The sequence below is a fragment of the Aedes albopictus genome, chromosome 2 (genome assembly GCF_035046485.1).
Source record: "Aedes albopictus strain Foshan chromosome 2, AalbF5, whole genome shotgun sequence".
NCBI lineage: Eukaryota > Metazoa > Arthropoda > Insecta > Diptera > Culicidae > Aedes > Aedes albopictus.
This window is the reverse complement of record NC_085137.1, coordinates 6097349-6117660: the sequence shown is the minus strand read 5'-3', so window position 1 is coordinate 6117660 and position 20312 is coordinate 6097349. Positions and strand designations below refer to the sequence as shown.

The window sequence follows — 20312 nt, the reverse complement described above, 5'->3', positions numbered from 1 at the left end:
GTCATCCGAGACGGAGTCGATGAATTTTGCGAACTGCAAGTCAGTTTCGGAACGCACCGGACGAGCACAAAACGCCACGCCACCACCCTAAAAGAATATAATTTGTAACCGAGTTTCCTCTCTCTCTCTCTTTATGTTTCCTTGCAGGAGTTAATGGACGCGTCCGCTACAGTATCAGTGCGGGTGATGACAATGAGGATTTTGAAATCCTGAACAACGGTACGATCCGCACCCGACGGGCGTTGGACCGCGAGACGAAGGCTAGCTACAGTCTGACCGTAACGGCCCGGGATAGTGCCCGGGAGCCGGAAAAGCAGCTTTCGTCCACCGTACAGGTATGACTTTGATCTATAACAGTTTCGCATTAACTTTTTGTAGTCAAGTAGATTAGAAGAAGTTTGGAAAACTTTCATAAGACGCGACGCGAGACACGACATAACACGTATCGTCCCAGCCGACACAAAGTCGTATATGATGTAGCATAGGATGCTAAAGTGAAAGCCATATGCGTACATGCTGCCATTTAACCGCATGTAAGTGTACGCATATCGTCTCCACTTTAGCATCCTATTCAACATCATATGCTGGATCGTGTGCTGTCTGGAGTTCTTACAATCGTCAAAGGGTTTAAAATTTACCTTTTCTGTTGACTGGTTTCGGGCGCGATGTTGCCCATCTTCGGGACAATGTCTTTGGCGGTTGCATGAACGATAAGTGTCATGTCTTGTCTCGCGTCGCGTCTTGTGAATGTCAGTTAGTTCTAACGTTAGCACAAAGCATAAAAATGAGGTTTGGAAAACTAGCATAAAACCAAAATAAGAGGTATAGTGTTTTTGACGGTTTTCAAAACCTCTACAAGACTAATTGGCCATTAAAAGGTTACTTGGGTAGCTATGCTAAACTGAAAATGGGAATCAAGTCTACCCATTTTCAAAATACGATATTTCTTGTAAAATTTAAGAAAATACTAGAGAGATTTGAAATAAAAGTAAATTTCCCTTCAAAGAAATCAAAATGGGCAATATCTTCGGTAATCCCTTTGGATTTCCTTCAGCATTTTTTTCAGGAATTTCTTCGGTAATTCCTTCGAATTTTTTCCAACAATTGCATTCGGTATTCCTTCGGCAATTTGTTTGAAGAATCTTCCGGCAATTCCTTCGTAAAGTTCACAAACAAAGCTACATATTGTGAATTCTTTTTGAAACTGCTATGAGAAATCTTAAAACAATTTCGAAAATTTCTGTGGGAATAATTTCACCCACTTCTCAAAATTCCCAAAACTTCTCCGGGTTTTTTTTTCAATCCCATTTGCAGTTTCATTAATTATGGATAAATTGTTTAGGCAATTTCTTCGGTAATCCCTTTGGAACTATTTCTGCATTATTTTTCGGGACTTTCCTTGGAAAAAGTCTATGGGAATCTTTTCACCCACTTCTAAAATATCCCAAAACTTCTCAGGCTTTTTTATTCCATTCGCAGTTTCTTTGAGAATGTAAATCTTTTGGAAACGGCAATTACTCTGCAGTAACTTCTTTGAAATCTTTTTCGACAATTCCGAGTTGATTCGGTAATTTTATTACAAATTCCTTGAAAATTCCTTCGTAAACACTTCCGGCAATATGTTTTTGAAAATTTCTTGAGAATTTTTTTTTTCAATTTATTTGGCAATTTTTTTTTAATGGGTTGGGCAATTCCTCCAGAAATGCTTTTCCAATTATTTTAAGGAATTCATTCGGCAACCTATTTGAAAGTTACATCGGAACAGTTGGAAATTACCTTGGAAATTCCTTTGCGAAATCTTAAAACAATTTCGAAAATTTCTTTGAGAATTTTTTCATCCACTTTTCAAAATTTCCAAAATTTCACAGCCTTTTTTCAATTCCATTCACAGCTTCATTGGGATTGTCTTCGGCAAATCCTTCAGAAACGGCAAGTACACTGCAGTAACCCGTTTAGAATTGTTTTCAGCAATTCCCTTGGGAGTTGACTCGGAAAGTTTTTTTACAAATTTCTTTGAGAATAATTCAGACAATATTTTTTAGTAAATGCTATAGATTTTTTTACAAATTTCTCGAAAATTTCTTCGAGAATTCTTTCGGCAATATGTTTTCGGTAATTCCTTAAGATTTTTTTCAATATTTTTTTTTTGAAAACTGTTTCGGTAGTTTTTATTGTTAATATAATTCCTCTAGAAATGCTTTTGCAATTCTTTTTTGGGAATTCTTTGGGCAGTTTATTGGAAAGTTTCATCGGCAACTCTTTTGGAAATTTCTTGGGCAATTTCTGTTGAAATTTCTTCGGCCAATTCCTCCGGAAATTTCTCTAGAAGTTTTTTGGATATTCTTTAGAAATTTTTTCGGCAATAAGGTACCCCGGGGCAAGTGAGAATCGGGGGCAAGTGAGACCTATAGCTAGTATTTTTTTTATTGTTTATTTTTAAGACTAACATTCTTCATGGAAAACATAGGTATCACACCTACGGATACTTTGAATACAAAAAATGTTATTGTTTTAACCATAAAGAGACCATATACGTTATTGTTGTTCAAATGTAATTTTCAATTCACTAGGTAAGATTGACGTGCTCTACTACATTCGTCGTTTAAAAAGAGATTTGTTATTCTACAAATTCTTTTTTGGTTTCAGGATAGTATTTGGGGTTCATGCAAATGATTTCAAGCGAAAAAGCTATATTTTATTTTTATTTATTACCTTTAGTTTACTGTTTTCTCTTGCCCCAGTGCATTTCGCTATCTGGGGCAAGTGGGACCTATGAGAATAAACATAGCCAATTTTATGGGTCCATCTCGCCTTGTCCAACCTAAGATGAAATTAGCACGAAAGTCAATTAAAATTGACGCGTTAAGTAATCTACTGATGAATTATACTTTATTACCTCTATTTAGATGATGGAATTCTTGTTAAAAATGATAAAACCTTGGGTAAAACAAAAAAAAATCAAAAGCTTGTATTGTTTATGTTTTATTTTCCAAATATCTTCCATTTTTTCACTTAACGCTGCATAATGCATTCGTCTGAGCATTCGGGAACCGTCCATAAAAAATTAAAATAGGGAAATGGTCTTTTCAAAAGTCATGATTAAAAAAACATTATTTAATGATCGTAAGATTAAGTAAGGGAGAAGATATTACTGAAAATCTCGAAACCCCAGATTTACTATTGGTGAGAATCATTGACTATATAATATAGAGACCAAGTTTCGAAATCTTTTGTCTCTTCACTTTACGGCGCTTTTTGTATAAAAAAAATCAATTTATTTTGCATGAGCTGCTAGAGTTGATTCAATTTCCCCCAGCGATTTGTTATGTGTTACGTAATTTATGCATGATACCATAAACCTCTTCTTATTTTAATCTCTAAACATAGTCATTCATATAAGAGATTTATGATTTATGTTACCTCATTTGTTGCGACTTATATTAAGCCCTTTGAACAAAAACTCTGAATAGGTCCCACTTGCCCCGTGAAACGCAGTAAATGAAGATCTGCTACACTTTTCATTATATACATAATATATGGAATGTAAAAATTTTGAAACAGTTTTAATGCACGTTAATAAGTACAAATATACCAACAACGTCTTTTGGGACCATTGGAATTATTAATGAATTTGTGTTCTGAAACTTTTGGCATGACAAAACCAAATTAGCATTTTTTTAGGTCCCACTTGCCCCGGGGTACCTTAACATTTTTAAATCCATTTGGCATTTTTTTATTGGATATCAGTTATTCCATCTATGAATCTATTGAAAATTGCTTCAGTAATTTCGATTGAGAATTCCAGCAGAAGATTTCGAAGCAGATCGCTATATGCAATCTACAGGAAAATTCGTAGCGTGGTTTCTCGCGCGCCCTTGGCAAAAACCAAAATTGGCAAAAACCAAAATGTTGTGGGGACACACTTGGACGATGTTTCCTTTCGAAAGATTTATTTCTAGATTCAACCTGAAACTTCATTTTATAATTTTACAATGAATGTTCTGCGATTTTTTTAAAGTTTAAAAAAAAAGTCTAGTTCTTACTTTGCAAATAAGTATCTTCAGAAATTTCAATGTCGATCCTTGGAAATTCTGGATTTATACTTTATTGGAAAGTTTTTCATAAATTTGTTTGTGAGATTTTTTTAATCATTATAAGAATTTCACTCAGATTCCCCCTCATAGTTCTTTGTGAAACTGATTTAAATTTGAATTCATTAGAAATTCTATTTTCTTTTTTCATACGTTTCAACACAACATAGAAGAATTTATTTTGTACTTCCTAAAATATCAATTTTTTTCGAAAACTTTTCAGATTGCTCCATGATTTCTCAGGCATTTGGGACCGTTCATAAACCACGTAGACTTTTTGGGGGGAGGGGGGGGTCTGGCCAAAGTCTACGCTCCATACAAATTTCAAAATTTTTGTATGGACAAAAGTCTACGAGGGGGGAGGGGGGGGTCTGAGATGGCCAAATTTTGATCTACGTGGTTTATGAACAGCCCCTTTCCTCCCAGAATCCCTTTAAAGATTCCCCCAGAAATTCCTTCAAGAGTTCTTCATTGAGTTCATTCTGGGATTTCTCCAGGAGCTTAGTAGTTCCTCCCTTAGTAGTTCCTCCTACAGTTTCTTCAATTATGCATCTAGAAATTATTACAGAGATTCCTCCAGTAGTTCCTTCAGATAATTCTCCAGAAGTTCCATTAGATATTCTTACAGGAGTTTCTTCTGGATTTCATTCAAATATTACACCAAAAGTTCCTTCAGAGATTCTTTCAGAAATTCCTTCAGACATTCTCCTGGTATTGCTTCTGCAATTCTTCCAGGAACTCCTTCTGGAATTCCTCCAGAAACTTCAGCAGAGATTCCTCCACAGGTTCCATCAGAGATTTCTCTGGAAGGAGAGATTCCTCCAGAAAACGAAGGGAATCCTTCACGAACTCAAACAGGTATTCCTCAAGGTTTTTTTTTTTTAGGATTATTCAGAATCTTCATGGATTTTTTAATTTCTCCAGGAATCATAAAGGGATTTCTAGAAGCTATTTCAGAGGTTCCCCAAAGATTTTTTTCCCAAGAGTTTATTCAAAGAATTGTCAAGAAAATACTTCAGGGATTCCTCATGGAATTCAGTTAGGGATTGCTTCCAAAATGCTTTTTGTGAAAAAAAAAAGAAAAAGTTCCTTTGAAGATTCCTCCAGCCATTTCTTGCAGAATTCCTTCTAGAGGTTATATAGGAAACTCTAGGAATTCTTAAAGAATTTCTCCAGAGGTTACTACAGGAATTCTTCATAAATACATACAGAGACTTCTCCAGAAATACAAAAAGAGATTCCTCAGGGTTTTCACATAAGTTTCTTCAGAGATTCCTTCAGAGGTCTTTTCAAACATTCCTTCAGGACTTCAGACATTCCTCGAGGTTTTTTTTAAGGATTATTCAGAATCTTCATGGATTTTTTTTGGAATTTCTCCAGGATATCTAGAAACTATCCCAGAGGTACTAAAAGATTTTTTTTTTTCAGGAGTTTATTCAAAGAATTGTCAAGGAGTTACTTTAGGGATTCCTCATGGAATGCATTTAGGGATTGCTTCCAAAATGCTTTTTGTGGTTCTTCTACGAGTTTCTTCAGGGATTGCTCCAGAAGATCATTCAAAGATTCCTCCAGCCGTGTCTTGTAGAATTCCTGCTAAAGGTTATGTAGGGAGCTCTAGGAGTTCTTAAAGGAACTCCCCCAAGAATTCTTCCAGAGTACATACAGAGACTTCTCCAGAAATACAAAAATAGATTCCTCAGGGTTTTCACATGAGTTTCTTCAGAGATTCCTTCAGGAGTTCATTCAGCTATCCTTCCAGGAGTTCATTCAGCGATTCGTTCAGGAGTACCTTTAGTAGTTACAACGACAAAAATCAGATTCCTCAGAGATTTCCACTTGAGTTTCTTTAGATATTCCTCCAGGAGTCATTTTCTTTTCTCCAAGAGTTCTTCTTTTAGTTCAGTGATCCTCAGGCACATTTCTTCAACTGCTCGTATTGCAACACCTGGATCGATTTGTGGATCATTTAACACGTTATTCCTGATTATTTCCAGAGTAGAACAGCTTCCATAACAAACATTGCAAGGAATTCTACGAAATCATAGAAAACTGGACATCGCGTGCGGCCTATTTCAAGGATTTGTCGGGGACTTACTTCAGGAGATCCTTATGGAATGCATTCAGGGATTCCCCTTAAAATTCCTTTTCTGGTGCCTCAACGAATTTCTAACGAATTCCTCCAGAATATCCTTCAGATATTGCTCCAGGGGTTCGTTGCAGAAATCCTTCTAGAGTTTATTCAGGGATTCCTCTAGGTTCTAGGAATTCTTTAAAAATTTCTCCAGAATACATACAGAGACTCCTCCAGGAATACATACAGGGATTCTTCAAGGATCATCCTTGAATTCATTCAGAGATTCCTACAGGGGTGCTTTCAAAGATTCCTCCAAGAGCTCTTTCAAGAGTTCTTCATTAAGTCGATGGAGTTTATCAATAATTGCATCAGTTATTCGTTTCTCATAGAGTTTTTCCAATGATTCCTCTAGAAATTATTCTAGGGACCCCTCCAGGAGTTCCTTCAAGGATTCTTCTAAAAGTTTCTTTATAGATTCCTCCAGAAGTTCCTTCAGAGATTCCTCCAGGGGTTCCTTCTGAGATTAATTCAAGTATTCCACTAGAAGTTACTTCAGAGATTCCTCCAGCAATTTGTTCAGAAATTTCTCATGGAATTGTTTTTGGGATTTCTCCAGCAACTGTTTCTGGGATTCCTTCAGACACTCCAGTAGAGATTCTTTCAGAACCTTTCACAGATTTCTCCAGGAGGGATTCCCTCAGAAATCCCTTCAGTAACTTATGCGGGGATTTTTCTAATGATTACTCAGAGAATTTATTCAGACATTATTCATGGATTTTTGTTTTGAAATTCCACCAGGAGCTCCTTCAGGGATTCTTCTAGAATCTCCTTCAGGGGCTCCTCAAGGATTTTCTTCCAGGATGTTCTTTAGGATGTTCAAGGATTTATCAAGGAGTTACTTCAGGGGATCCTTATGGAATTCATTTAAGGAATCGCCCTAAAATTTATTTTGCAATTCCACTACGAGTTTCTTCAGGGATTCCTCTAGAAGTTCCTTCAGAGAATCCTCAAGGAATTTCTTCTAAAGTTTATTTAGGGATTTTTTTAGGAGTTCCTAAACGATTTCTCCAGAGGTTTCTCCAAGAATTACTTCTAAATACATACAGGTATTCCTCGTGTTTTTCAGAGATTCCTCCAGGAGTGCCTTCAAAGATTATTCTTCCAGGCGTTCCTTCAAAAGATCTTCACGGAGTTTGTTCAGGAGTTTCTCCAAAAGTTCCGTTAGTGGTTCCTTTTAGAGTTGCTTCAGTGATTCCTCTTGAAATTTTTCAGGGACTCCTCCAGCCAAGAGTTTCTTCAGGAATTCCTAGAGAAGTTTCCGGGGTTCATTCAAGTATTGCTCTGGAAGTTCCTTCAGAGATTTCTCTAGCAATTTCTTCAGACATTTCTCCTAGAATTGCTTCTGAGATTCCTCCAAGAACTCCTTCTGGGGTTCCTCCAGAGACTCCAGCAGAAACTCCTTCAGGGCTTCAATCAGGGATTCCTTCAGGAACTCATGCAGGGATTCTTCAAGGTTTTTGTTAAGGATTACTCAGAGAACTTATTCAAAGAATTTTCATGGATTTTTGTTTTGAGATTCCTCCAAGAGCTTCTTTAGATATTCTCCTAGAAGTTCCTTCAGGTAGTTACTCAAGGATTTTCTTCCAGAAGTTTCTTCAATGATTTGTTAAGGAATTACTTCAGGGTATCCTTACGGAATTCATTTGTGGTTCCTTTTGTGGTTCCTCTATGAGTTTCTTCAAGGAATGCTCTAGAAGTTCCGTCAGAGTTTCCTCCAGGAGTTCCTTGCAGAGTTTCTTCTGGAATTTATTCAGGGATTCCTCCAATAGTTTCCTCAGGAATTCCTTCTGAATAATGTATTTCCTCAGGAATTCCTTCTGAATACATACAGAGATTTCTCCAGGAATACATACAGGGATTGCTCAGGAATTCTTCAGAGATTCCTACAGGAGTGCTTAATGCCTTCAAAGATTCCCCCGGGAGTTCCTTTAGAAGTTCTTCATGGAGTTCATTCCGAGGAGTTCCTTTAGTATTTTTTCCAAAAGTTTCTTCAGTGATCCCTCAACAAATTGATCCAGGTATTCCTTCAACAGTTCCTTCAGGGTTTCCCCCACAAGTTTCTTCAGAGTCTTCATTCAAAAATTCCACTAGGAGCTCTTTCGAAGATTTTTCCAGGAATTATTTCTCGGATTCCTCCAAAAACTCCAGCAGAGATTTCTCCAGAGGTTCCATCAGAGATTTCTCCAGGAAGGAGGGATTCCTCCAGAAATTTTCTTTTAGGAACTCATACTGGGATCCCTCCAGGTTTTTTTCATTAGAATTACTCAGAGAAGTTAATCCGGGAGGTGTCCGGCCATTTGGCCGAATGCCGTTTGGCCGAAAGCCATTTGGCTGAATGCCATCTGGTCGAATGGTCTTTTGGCCGAATTATATTCAAAAGAATTCAGAGGATGTTTTTGACATTCCAACTACCAATATGATCATCAGAAATATTTCCTTCTTTTAATCATAGGCTATTATTTCTAGTTTTGACATTCAGAGATGAGTTGGCGTTGAATCTGTCAATATTCATCAAAGATGTTTCCTTCTTTGAATCATAGGCTGTTCTTTCGAGTTATACTGATGCGAGGAAAAGTGACATGGCCCTTAGGTTCATCTTTTATTTTCGGCCAAACGGTGGCCGAATGGCATTCGGCCAAATCACCCTTTCGGCCAAATGGCTTTCGGCCAAACGGCATTCGGCCAAATGGCGTTCGGCCAAATGACCCGGAACCAATACGGGATTTTTCATGGGTTTTTGTTATGGGAATCCTCCAGGAGCTCCTTCAGGGATTTTCTTGAAGCTAGAGGAGTTTCAAATTTTCTTCCAAGGGTTTCGTCAAGGATTGGTCAAGAAGTTATTTCAAGGGATCCTCATGGAATTCATTCAGGGATTTCTCCTAAAATTCTTAAACTTTGTTGTTCTACAAGATTTTGTACGGATTCCTCCAGAAGTTCCTTCAGAAATTCTTCCAGGGATACCTTGTAGAATACCTTCTAGAGTTTATTCAGGGGAGTTTATTCTAGGAGTTCCTAAAGGATTTTTCCTGAGGTTCCTCCAGGAATTCTTCCAGAATACCTACAAAGACTTTGGATAATACCTACATATTGTATCATGCTTTTACTGTAATGATTGTTTGTAGAACTTACTCAGTCTCGATACCTAATGATATAACACCATTTGTTTTCCTTGTAAACTTTTAACAATGACTTCGTTGATATTCTGCTAAGTATAAATCAGAACAAAACCATCTTTACTAATGAAATATTCAATTTCCCCTTAGGTTACCATCGTCCTCAAAGACGTCAACGACATGGCTCCGGAGTTTGTCACCCCGAACGAAACCAGCGTGGCCGAGAACATCCCGCTGAACACCGTCATCATGGCCGTGAAGGCCGTTGATCGCGACGAAGGTCGCAACGGCTACGTCGAATACGCCCTGGATCCGAACGTACAGACCCCCTTCACGGTGGGATCGGCCGACGGACTGCTCCGGGTATCGGGCCGTTTGGATCGTGAAACCAAATCCAGCTACGATTTGACCATCACCGCCAAGGACCGTGGCGAACCTCCGAGGGCCACCCAGTCGAGAATCACTGTGCACGTATTGGACGAGAACGATAACAGTCCGATATTCGATCCGAAGCAGTACAGTGCTGCCATTGCGGAAAATGCCAGCATTGGGGCGAGTGTGTTGCAGGTGAGTGCTGTTGAGATCTATGTTTCATTATTTTCACTAACAATACCGGAAAAGACGGCCTACAAAATATGAATGAGAAAGAATCTCACCAGTAATAACTCCTCCATTTTCAACTATTCTATGATTCAAAAATTAAAAATTTAAGATTATTCTTCATCGGTTTTTTTTAGGAATTCATACAAAATTTAAAACAAATTTTACATTTTTGTATGTGAAACTTATTAGACTTACCGTAAATTACTAAGGTATGCTGAAATGTTTGAAAATTTTGCAGTTATTGGATGAATTTAAAGCTAAACTATAGAACTAAAGTGTCTGGATCATGTGCAAACCATCAATTCAGCTAAAAAAATCCCTGATGTGCTTTCCATCCCAAATTTCTTTTTGTTATTTATTCCAAAAATTTCCGATGATCAGCGGACATATTGATCATCATGGTGACCGCCGCGTGAACCTCTCCTCCTCAAGATAAAACGCGACACAGTAGGCCACGAGTGACCGCCAGCCATGCCGGCATGGCCTGCTTTGTACCCATCATTGTAGCAGAGGCGACTTAAAACGTTTTCGCTGTTTATTTTTGACCGTCACGAAATGCCTTTTTTCCAAAACATCATTTTTCTTTCGACATACGTGCCTGGCCGTACGGGCCGCCACCACCGATGATAGGACGCTGAGCTGTTCGGATTATTATAATCCGATCCGCGCGGCCAAGTCCAGGAAGTAAAGAGCAAGGCCAGCGCTGCACAATCTCGGAAAGCAGCTCATACACCCACCAGGAATTCTTGCTGCGTTCGAACAAAAAAAAGAGAGGTGCTTTTGCTACTTTGTTTTCCTCGTAATAACGAGACACCACCATCAGAGAGTGAGTGGTGTGGACAAAGTGGGTAATGGACCTATCGTTAATATTGTGGTTGATCATTGAGAAGACAAGTCCCCGCAATTCGACAGCGACTGCCAATGTAATTATCTCCCAGGAGAAATATATGCGTGCGAGCGAGCGGGCGAAAACCGCACCGCCGAAGTTCATTTTCACTTAAAAACGTTTATCTATAACTAATAAATTATTCATGAATCCAACACAGAAAGCGACTCCTTCTCACATTTGCTTTGCTAAACTTTGATTAAGCGACCAGTCGGCGGCGGCGGCAGCGGCAGCGGCGGCTGTCGGCTTATGTGTCTATAGGCTGCTGGGAATGAAAAAAAAAACAGCGCTTCCAGCCCAAATCAATCGCAGAACGAAGACATGGGACCGTAGGTGGATGTTACTTTTCATTTATCAAAACTACTCATAAAAAGGGCTTTTTTGGCAATATCTCTGAAAGATTATCTTTAGGAATACCTATGGAAACCCCTATACCTCGAGTAACACCTTAGAGGACATCCTTTAAAAAAAATTCGAGGGACATTTCTTAGGATATGCTAAGAAGGCTTTAGGACATTTGGTCGAATGACATTTGGTCGAAAGTACGTTTATTCGAACGGACATTTGGTCGAATGGACATTTGGTCGAAACTCATTTTATGGAAGAGAAAGCATATGACATTTAGTCGAATGGACAAATCGTCGAATGTACATCTGGTCCAAAAGGATGAATACAGATTTGAGTGGAGAATAGTATTATAGATTTCGGTATTATAATTCATATGTTACTGAACTTATTTGATTGAAAGTATGTTTGGTCGAATGGACTAATGTCGCAGTTAGCAGTTAGTAATTGAATCGAGTTTAATAATATTAATCATTATAAAGCAAATATTTCATTCAAGGGTGTTTATTATTATGGTAACTTGTTTGGCACTGCAGTTTTCATTCGCATTTTTAAAGTTGTTGATTTTCCATCGAAGATTTCTCCTTCTTTTCTACATATGCTGTTCTTTTAAGATTATTATGTGCACTGAGAATGGACATTATGGTTGTGATTTTTTATCAATGATTTTTGACAATGAAATCCCGGGTAGAAGTCAAGTAATGACGATCAAAATGTGATATTGGTTTGATTGAGATAAGAGCTAAAAGTACAGAAAATAAAAGGAAACATTTGTTCTTGAACCATCTAACGAATATCACAATTTGATATTTGAAGAACAATCAAATAGCTCACTGCTGTTGGTCAAATCTTACCAAAAGCTAAATGTGCTATGATGGCGATGTTCCAAGAGTAAATTTGAGGTGTTATTTTCAGTACTTTTACCTCTTATTTCAAACAAACAAATATCACTTCTTGATCTCCGTATCAAAATATGCTATTATTGAGCTTTTTCCTCTGCTCGGGATAGGCTATTCTTTCAAGTTTCGTATTTGTACTGTGTTTAAATGTTATAGCTGCTGTCTTTTTATCATGTATTCTTCCTTCTTTGAAATATAGACTATTCTTTCACGTTTATTATTTTCATTACTGTACCAACTACTGAATATTTCAGAAGATTTTTCTCCTTTTGAGCACAAGCTGTTCTTCCGTTTGATATTACAAATATCATTTTTTGATCTTTCAAGGATGAAATAGCTGCATCATCAGAGATTTTTCCTTCTCGGTTATTTTTGTAGTTTCATAATTTTGCTATGTTCATATGTTGAAGCTTCCGACCAAATGTCCATTCGACGAATCATCCATTTGACTAAATGTCACATGCTTCTTCTTCCACAAAATGGGTTTCGACCGAATGTCTGTTCGATCAAATGTACTTTCGACCAAACGTCATTCGACCAAATGTCTTTCGATCAAATGTCATAGATCCGCTAAGAATATTTTGAAAATTTACCATTTACCATGCTATTAAATTTATGGTGAGAATAATATGGATTTTTAGCAATTATTTTATTAAATATATTTTTAAGAAGGAAAACGTTCACTCAGTTGATGCTTTCTTCTCACTCACTTCCACGCACAATCAGAAACAATATTTCATCTCCCCTAGTCTAGCAAATTCGTTCCACTTACATTGCGTATTTTGTTTCACCGAACGCTGAACAAAACTAGAAATGATGGCTGAATGAAACGATACCGAACCTAAGTGCCGAAAACCGAATGAAGTCATTGCGAATCTTTGTTGCTTACACATTCTAAAGGAGTCAGTCTGACTTTCTATTCCGCAGAATTGTTACTTGTTCTGTGACTTGGTTGGTTAAAGCGTCGGTCTAGCGAATATGGAGTCGTGGGTTCAAACCCCACGAAAAAGCGTTTTTTTTTTCACAAATTTCTACTCTACTTTGTTTTCTCCAGCAGTTCTATCTGGATTTTCTCTAGAAATTTCACTTGAAATTTCTCCGAATTTTTCCAGAATGTCCACCTGGGTTCACCTCCTTAGAAGTTCTATCTTAAATTTTACCAGAAGTTTCACCAGTGGTGTCTCCAGAAGTTTCACCTGTTCTTCAGCGGTTCCATCTAGGATTTCTTTTCAATTTCTTCAAATATTCCCCAGAGTATTTCCATAAGTTCTCAACAAGACTTATCTTAAATTTCTTGAGGAAATTTCATTTTATATATGTTTTCAATATGCGCTGCGAGTTTCTACAATGTCACAGTTGCAAATTAGCAAAACAAATGTATCCAAGCAAAAGGTATTAAATTAATTCCTAGAGAAAACCTTACATGACTATCCGGAGCTAATCTTAGGATACTTGTAGAACTTCAGTAAGTTTTACAAAAAAATTCTTGAATTAATTCGAAACAAATTCCGAAAAAAAATGGAAAAAACTGCGGAAAAAAAATTCTGAAGAACTCCAGAAAAAAAGGAGCACCTGAAGGATTTCCCACGAGAACTCCGGAATGAATTCCCAGATAAACTACAAAAAAAAACTCCGGAAATAATATCCGAAAGAGCCTAGCTGGGAACACCCAGAGGTACTCCGGAAGTCATTCTTACCGAAACTTCGAGAGACGGTGCAGTGTCCTTCAAAACAACACCGGAGGAAATTCTATGTACCAGAATCACTAGAAGGAAAAATTTAATGTTGGAAAAACTATGGAGGAAATTTCCAAAAAAACCTTGGAAGGAATTCTGGAAGGCTCACTCTATGGAATATCCGTAGGATGTGAAGAGTTTTGGAATTCTGGAAGGGAGTTACATAGGAGCTCTGGAACGAATACCCAAAAGTACTCCAAAAGGAAAATCCGAATGAACTTTGCTAGAAACTACCGTTGGAAAAGTGGGAAGGTTCGTGAGGGACGTAGGAGCGGAATTGTCTGAGGGTACCCTATACATTTACAAAGATCTTAAAAAGACCTGAAAACTTTAACGGAGGATTTTCTGTAGAAATTCCTGCATGAACTCCGGAAGAATTTCCACAGAAGCTCATGGTGGAATTGCCGATGGACCTTATGACAGAAATTGTGGAACTAGCCTAGAAGAATTTTCCGGAGAAACTCCGGAATACATTTTATAGGCATCGAAGGTTATGATTCCCGAAAGATCTGCTTAAAAAAATTTAGAAGCTCTGAAAAGAACTCCGAGAAGAAATTCCGAAATAATTTTGATAGGAACTTTCGTAGGAACTCCGATTTTTTTTTTTTCAATTGAACTCCGGAAATTATTCTAATCTAATCTAATCTAATCTAATCTAATACATACGCAGCCAGTACAAGAAAGCATCCTGGAAAATATTCGGGTTAGATTACTCCCGACTATTTTTCTTGTCAATATTGAAGCTTGTGACATATTAGGAATACGACACAAGCGTCAAAGCGGCCAGGCCTACTGCGCAGTATTTACCGCAGAGATGATTCTTGGAAATGCCTCGACTTCTACATTTTATTTCATTTTGTGTCGAAACATTTCTAGAATCTACAGGGGTGGAAGGATGCGTGGACATACCGTACCAAACGCTCCATATTGTACGAAATTGAATTCATGATTGAAATATGAATTAGTAAAGGTTATCGAGATTGAAAGTTAAATAATGTATGTTGGAAAGATCTCACCAATCTGTTGAGTTGCTCGTTGTCCAATGGTATACTTGAGGAACTTTCGACAGTTGATCAATTTGAAATTTTGGAGCCTGATCCCGTTCAACGGCAGATGCTGTTTACGGCATTGTTAACATTATTTCACACTTTCACCATGAATCTTTATTATCGCATTTTTGCTACGCCATCACAAACAATTTTTTTTCTTGGAGAATATTCTTATAGATCCATGCACACTTTCTCAAACACGGGATGATATCCTCTCAACTTTCAAAGGGATCGACTGTTTTTTTTTAGTACCACATCACCAGAGGCAAATTTCTTCATAGCTTCTGGCAGTCAAACACTCGCGATCTCAACAGAAAAGCCATATTGAAACGCTGGGCTTCTCATGTATATCTGTTCACCACTAGCAAATTAGCAATCACTTTAAATAGCCTTCTGCTGGAAGCACCATCCGCGGAATCAATTTTTCTCCAGCCAAACTTTAGAAAAACAGTCGAGACCGCTGTCGAACGCGGCTGGTCTTCTGGCAGCGAGCCGCAATTCACTCAGGAAACACTTTTTGCAAAAAAAACGTTCTCCAGCAGAAGTTATATTTTCAAAACCACATTCTAAAACGTACAGCCTTACACTTGCTTTTCGAGGCAATCATTGCTAGTTGCGGTAATTATTGGGGTAAATTATGAATTTCGCGGACACCGAAAAAATTGACAGCGGAAAAAAAAAACAAACACCCGTACGCGCTCGCGGACTGCTGCGATCCAACTCCGGAAATTATTCTTAGAAAAACAACAGAAAGTTATTCGTAGAAACTACGAAAGGAATTCTTACTGGTACTCCGGATTTTTCTAAAGAACTCTGGAAGAATCCGGAATGCGGAAAGGACTCCTGAAATAATTCCCGGAGCTTTGAAACAATTTTTCAGAGAAGTTATGGATTTAACCATGGGAGAAATTATCAAAGAATATTCTGAAAAAATTCCAAAAAGAACTCTGGAAGAAATTCCCGGATAACCTCTGATGGGTATTTCCAGAGAAGCCCTACGGAAGCATTCCGGTGAAAATCCGGTAGGTATTTGTGAGAGATCTTTAGAATTCTGCAAGGCTTTTCGGATGAACTACGGGAGAAATTTCCGTTTGGGGAAACTCTGGAAATAATTCCTTAAGGATTTCCGGAAAAGTATCCGAAAGAATTCTCTAAATTATCGAAAATGATTTCTAAAGGAATTCTGGAAAAAAGTCGGAAAAGAAAATCCGGAAAGGATTTCCGTAAGAACCCCAAAGAAACTCCTATGAGAATTGTTGAACTCTGACACATTTCCAGAGAAGTCGCGGATGTAATTTCTGAAGAAATTCCCAGATAATATCCGGATGAAATTCCCTGACAAACTTTGTCAAAAATTCCTGAAGAAACTCCAAGAAGAATTTCTCGCAAGAAGTACAGACGAAGCTCCAGGAGAAACACCTGAAGAATTTCCAGGAGAACCTCTGAATCACCAGATATACTCTGATGGGTATTTTCTGGAGGATCTTTAGAACACTGGAAGGGTTTTTCGGAGGAAGTACGTGAAGAATTTCTGTTTGGAGGAACTCTAGTAAGAATTTCTGAAGGATCTCCGGAAAAGATCTGAAAGTATTATCTGAATCACCGAAAATGATTTTGAAAACAATACCGTGAAAAAAAATACGGAATGAATTTCCGTAAAAACTCCAGAAGGAAACTCCATAGAAACTCCGAAGAGAATTCCAGATGGAACTCAGAAAGAAATTTCTTGTGTATCTTTGGAAGTAATTATCTGATAGCTTACGGAAACGACCCCTCAAATAATTCCACGAACTCAGAAACATTTTCTAGAGAAGTTACGGATGTAACTCCGTAAAAAAATCCCAGATAATATTCGGAAGGAATCCCCCGACAAACTGCGCCAAAAATGCCGGAAAGAACTCCGAGAGGAATTCTCACGAGAACTACGGTCGGAGCTCCAGGAGGAGCATCTGAAGAATTTTCAAGAGGAACTTTGCAAGATGTAACTCCGCCAGAAATTCCCAGAGAATATTCGAAAGGAATTTCCTGACAAACTTCATCGAGAATTTGTGAAGGAACTCCGAGAACAACTTCCGCAAGAACTACGGACGGAGCTCCATGAGGATCACCTGAAGAATCTACGATAGAAACTATGAAAGAAATTGACAGATAAGCTCCGATGGAGCCGGTGGAATTCCGAAAGGATTCGGACCATTCGAAAGATCCTTTGAACTCTGGGAGGATTTTTCGGAGAAATTACGGGAAGAATTTTCGGAGATACATTGAAAATGATTTTCTGACGAAACTCTAGGAGGAATACCCGAAAAGTTCCCGAAAGATGATTGGAAGAAACTTGCCGTTGAACATTCCAAATAACACAAGTTTACAAAATAAAACGAAAATCGTGAACTTCTGTCCACGACCAAAAATTTTGAAGAACAATTTAGCCCTGATTTCGAAACCGACCTTCAAAAAATTTTAAGTAGAACAGTTTTTGAGTTTTAGCTCAATATCGAGTTTTGCAACTTTTCAAAATATGTAATTTACTAAAATCCAAATATATTGCGTTTTGTTTAACCAATTTCAAATCTTTTTCCATAAATTAAAAGCTGAATACAATACCATTCGATCATCTGAATACAGGTTTTGCGTCAGATTGATGAAATTCAAGATATTGGCGAGTTTTAGGGACGATCTTCTTAAATTTTAGCAAAATTCCCAAAATTTTTTGAAGAAATGTATTTTTTTCAATAAGAAAAAACCAACCTAAAAATTCTTTCTCGACGTTTATTTGACATATCATATGTAGGCGAGTTACTGTAAAAATTTCAGCTCAATCGGAGCATTGATTGCGGAGAATGAGATGTTTGAAGTGAGCGACTTTGCTTAAAAATAGAACAAAAATCGATTTCAAATCATCAACCTTGTATGGAAAGTCGAAAAAATTTCCGCTCTACTGTAATTTTTTTCTTTCGCGTTTTCGAACTCAGGGCATGATTCTACACCAAAAATGATCATCAGCTTACCGAGTTCAAAAATGCTGTAAACTAGTGTAATCTTTAGAAGAAATTTCCAGAGGAACTCCGGAAAAGTTAACAAAGGAATTCCGAAGGGAAGGATCACCGAAAATAATTTCTAATGGAACCCCGGAGAAATTTTTCGAAAAAAGAAATTCTAGTCGAAGATTTCCGTAGGAACCCCAGAATATAACAACCATAGAAACTTTGAACAGAATTCAGTACTAGAGGAACTTCTACAGTTCTACCGTTGAAAACGATCTTACGACTATGCAAACTATTCTGAAATGAAGGACTTCAAGATCTATGGGGTATACCCTTGTTTTGATACAACCTATCGATGCAATTCATCCAAGGTTGGGTCCTTTGTATCACCCTATGCTATGAGTGATTCATTGTTTTGTAATTCATGCGTTCTGTAATATACAAAAAAAGTTCAATACATTTTGAAATATGGGTAACTGCTTTTACATGCCTTATCATGTATTCGTTGTATCGAACACTCGCGGGATATCGTTAAACGCTACGTATAAAGTTACCCCAATTAACAGTACTTTGAATGTTGGAAGGAATTATCTGAAACATGGGGAAGGGATTCCAGAAAGAATTCCCGGAACGCTGAAACAGTTTTACAGAGAAGTTGTGGATTTAACTTCGGGAGAAATTTATTATCAAAGGATATTCGGTAGCAATGAAGGAATTTATGAGAATTCCCCGCAAGAACTACGAACGGAGTATCGGAAGAAACATCTGAAAAATTTCCAAAAGGAACTTTGGAAGAAATTTCCAGATAACATCTAATGGGTATTTCCAGAGGAGTACTACAGAAAAATTCAGCTAAATTTTCGGAAGGAATTTCTGATGGATCAGTAGAGCTCTGAACGGATTTTTCGGATGAACTATGGGAAGAATTCCCATTTGGAGAAACTGGAAGGAATTCTTGAAGTTTCTATGGAAAAAATATCCAAAAGAGTTCTCTAAATTACCAAAAATGATTTCTGAAGGAATACCGGAAAAAAATCAGAAACTTCATCAAGAATTGGAGGTACTCTGAGAAGAACTCCCCACAAAAACTACCAACGGAGCTCCAGGAGGAGCATCTGAAGAATTTCCAAGAGGGTATTTCCAGAGGAGCTCTATGGAAACATTTCGGTGGAATGCCGGGAGAAATTTCTGAAGCATCTTTAGAACTCTGTAAGGTTTTTTTCGGAAGAATTACGAGAAGAATTCCCGTTTAGAGGAACTCTGGAAAGAATTTCAAAAAAAGTCAGGAGAAATACGGAAAGGATTTCGGAAAGGACACACCAAAGAAACTCCGAAGATAATTGCCGAAGGACCTCATAAACAAATGTATTGAGCATCTCAATAAGGAATTATCTGAGAACATGCGGAAGGAACTCCTGAAAGGATTCCCGGAACTCTGAAACATTATTCCAGAGAAGTTGCGGACAAGGTAGCGGATGTAACTCCGGAAGAAACTCCCAGCGGATATTCGGTAGGAATTCCCTGACAAATTTCGTCAAGAATTCCTGAAGGTACACCGAGAAGAATTCCCCGCAAGAACTACGAACGGGTTCCAGAGGAGCCCTACGGAAACATTCCGGTAAAATTCCGGAAGAAATTTCTGAATGATCTTTAGAACTCTAAACGAACTTTTCGAATGAACTACGGGAAGAATTCCCGTTTGGAGGAACTCTGGAAGAAACTCCTGAAGGGTCTCAGGAAAAGTATCCGAAAGAATTCTCTAAATTACTTAAAATGATTTCTGAAGAAATTCCGGGAAAATTCAGAAGGTTTTTATTTAATAATTTCAGAGAAATGCGAAGAGAATTGCCGAAGGAACACAAAAAGACATTTCTTGAGTATCTCTGGAAATACTTATCTGAAAACTTATGTAAATGACTCCTGAAGGGATTCCCGGAACTTTGAAAAATTTTCAAAGAAGTTGCGGTTGTAACTCCGCAAGAAATTCCCAGACAATATTCGGAAGGAATTGGCTCACAATTCGTCGAGTGTTTCTGAAGGAGCTCCGAGAAGAACTCCCGCAAAAACTAAGGACGGAACTCCAAGAGTCTAAAAAACAGAACTCCGATGGGTATTTCCAGTGGAGCCATACAAAAGGTTTCGGTGAAATTCCGGAAGGATTCGGAAGAATTTTTCGAACTTAGGAAGGATTTTTCGGAGAAATTATACTGGAGTAATTCCCGGAGATACGTCGAAAATGATTTTTAAACTAACTGCGGACGAAGCTCCAGGAAGGATACCCGAAGAGTTCCCGAAGGATGGTTGGAGAAACTCGGAGTTGAATATTCCAAAAGATGTTTAGAAGAAACTTCCAGAGAAACTCCTGTAAAATTAACGGAAGAATTCCGGGGAGGGGGGGGGGGGGGGCGGTGGTCAAGGAAATCCGGGAGAATTTCTTGGAAAAAATCCAGCCGGAGATTTCCGTAGGAACCTCAG

The 20312-nt window shown here is 38.0% G+C and overlaps 1 protein-coding gene across 4 annotated transcripts in view; it reads left to right on the top strand.

The window, feature by feature from the left end:
• The window catches only part of LOC109411674 (cadherin-related tumor suppressor), a 360443-nt gene that overhangs the window by 279180 nt on the left and 60951 nt on the right, over window positions 1-20312 (top strand). For all 4 annotated transcript variants that reach the window (XM_062849061.1, XM_062849058.1, XM_062849060.1 and 1 more), the window contains 2 exons: window positions 148-335; window positions 9489-9905. In XM_062849061.1, coding sequence (XP_062705045.1) covers window positions 148-335; window positions 9489-9905 — 605 coding nt within the window. The remainder of the gene's footprint in view (window positions 1-147; window positions 336-9488; window positions 9906-20312) is intronic.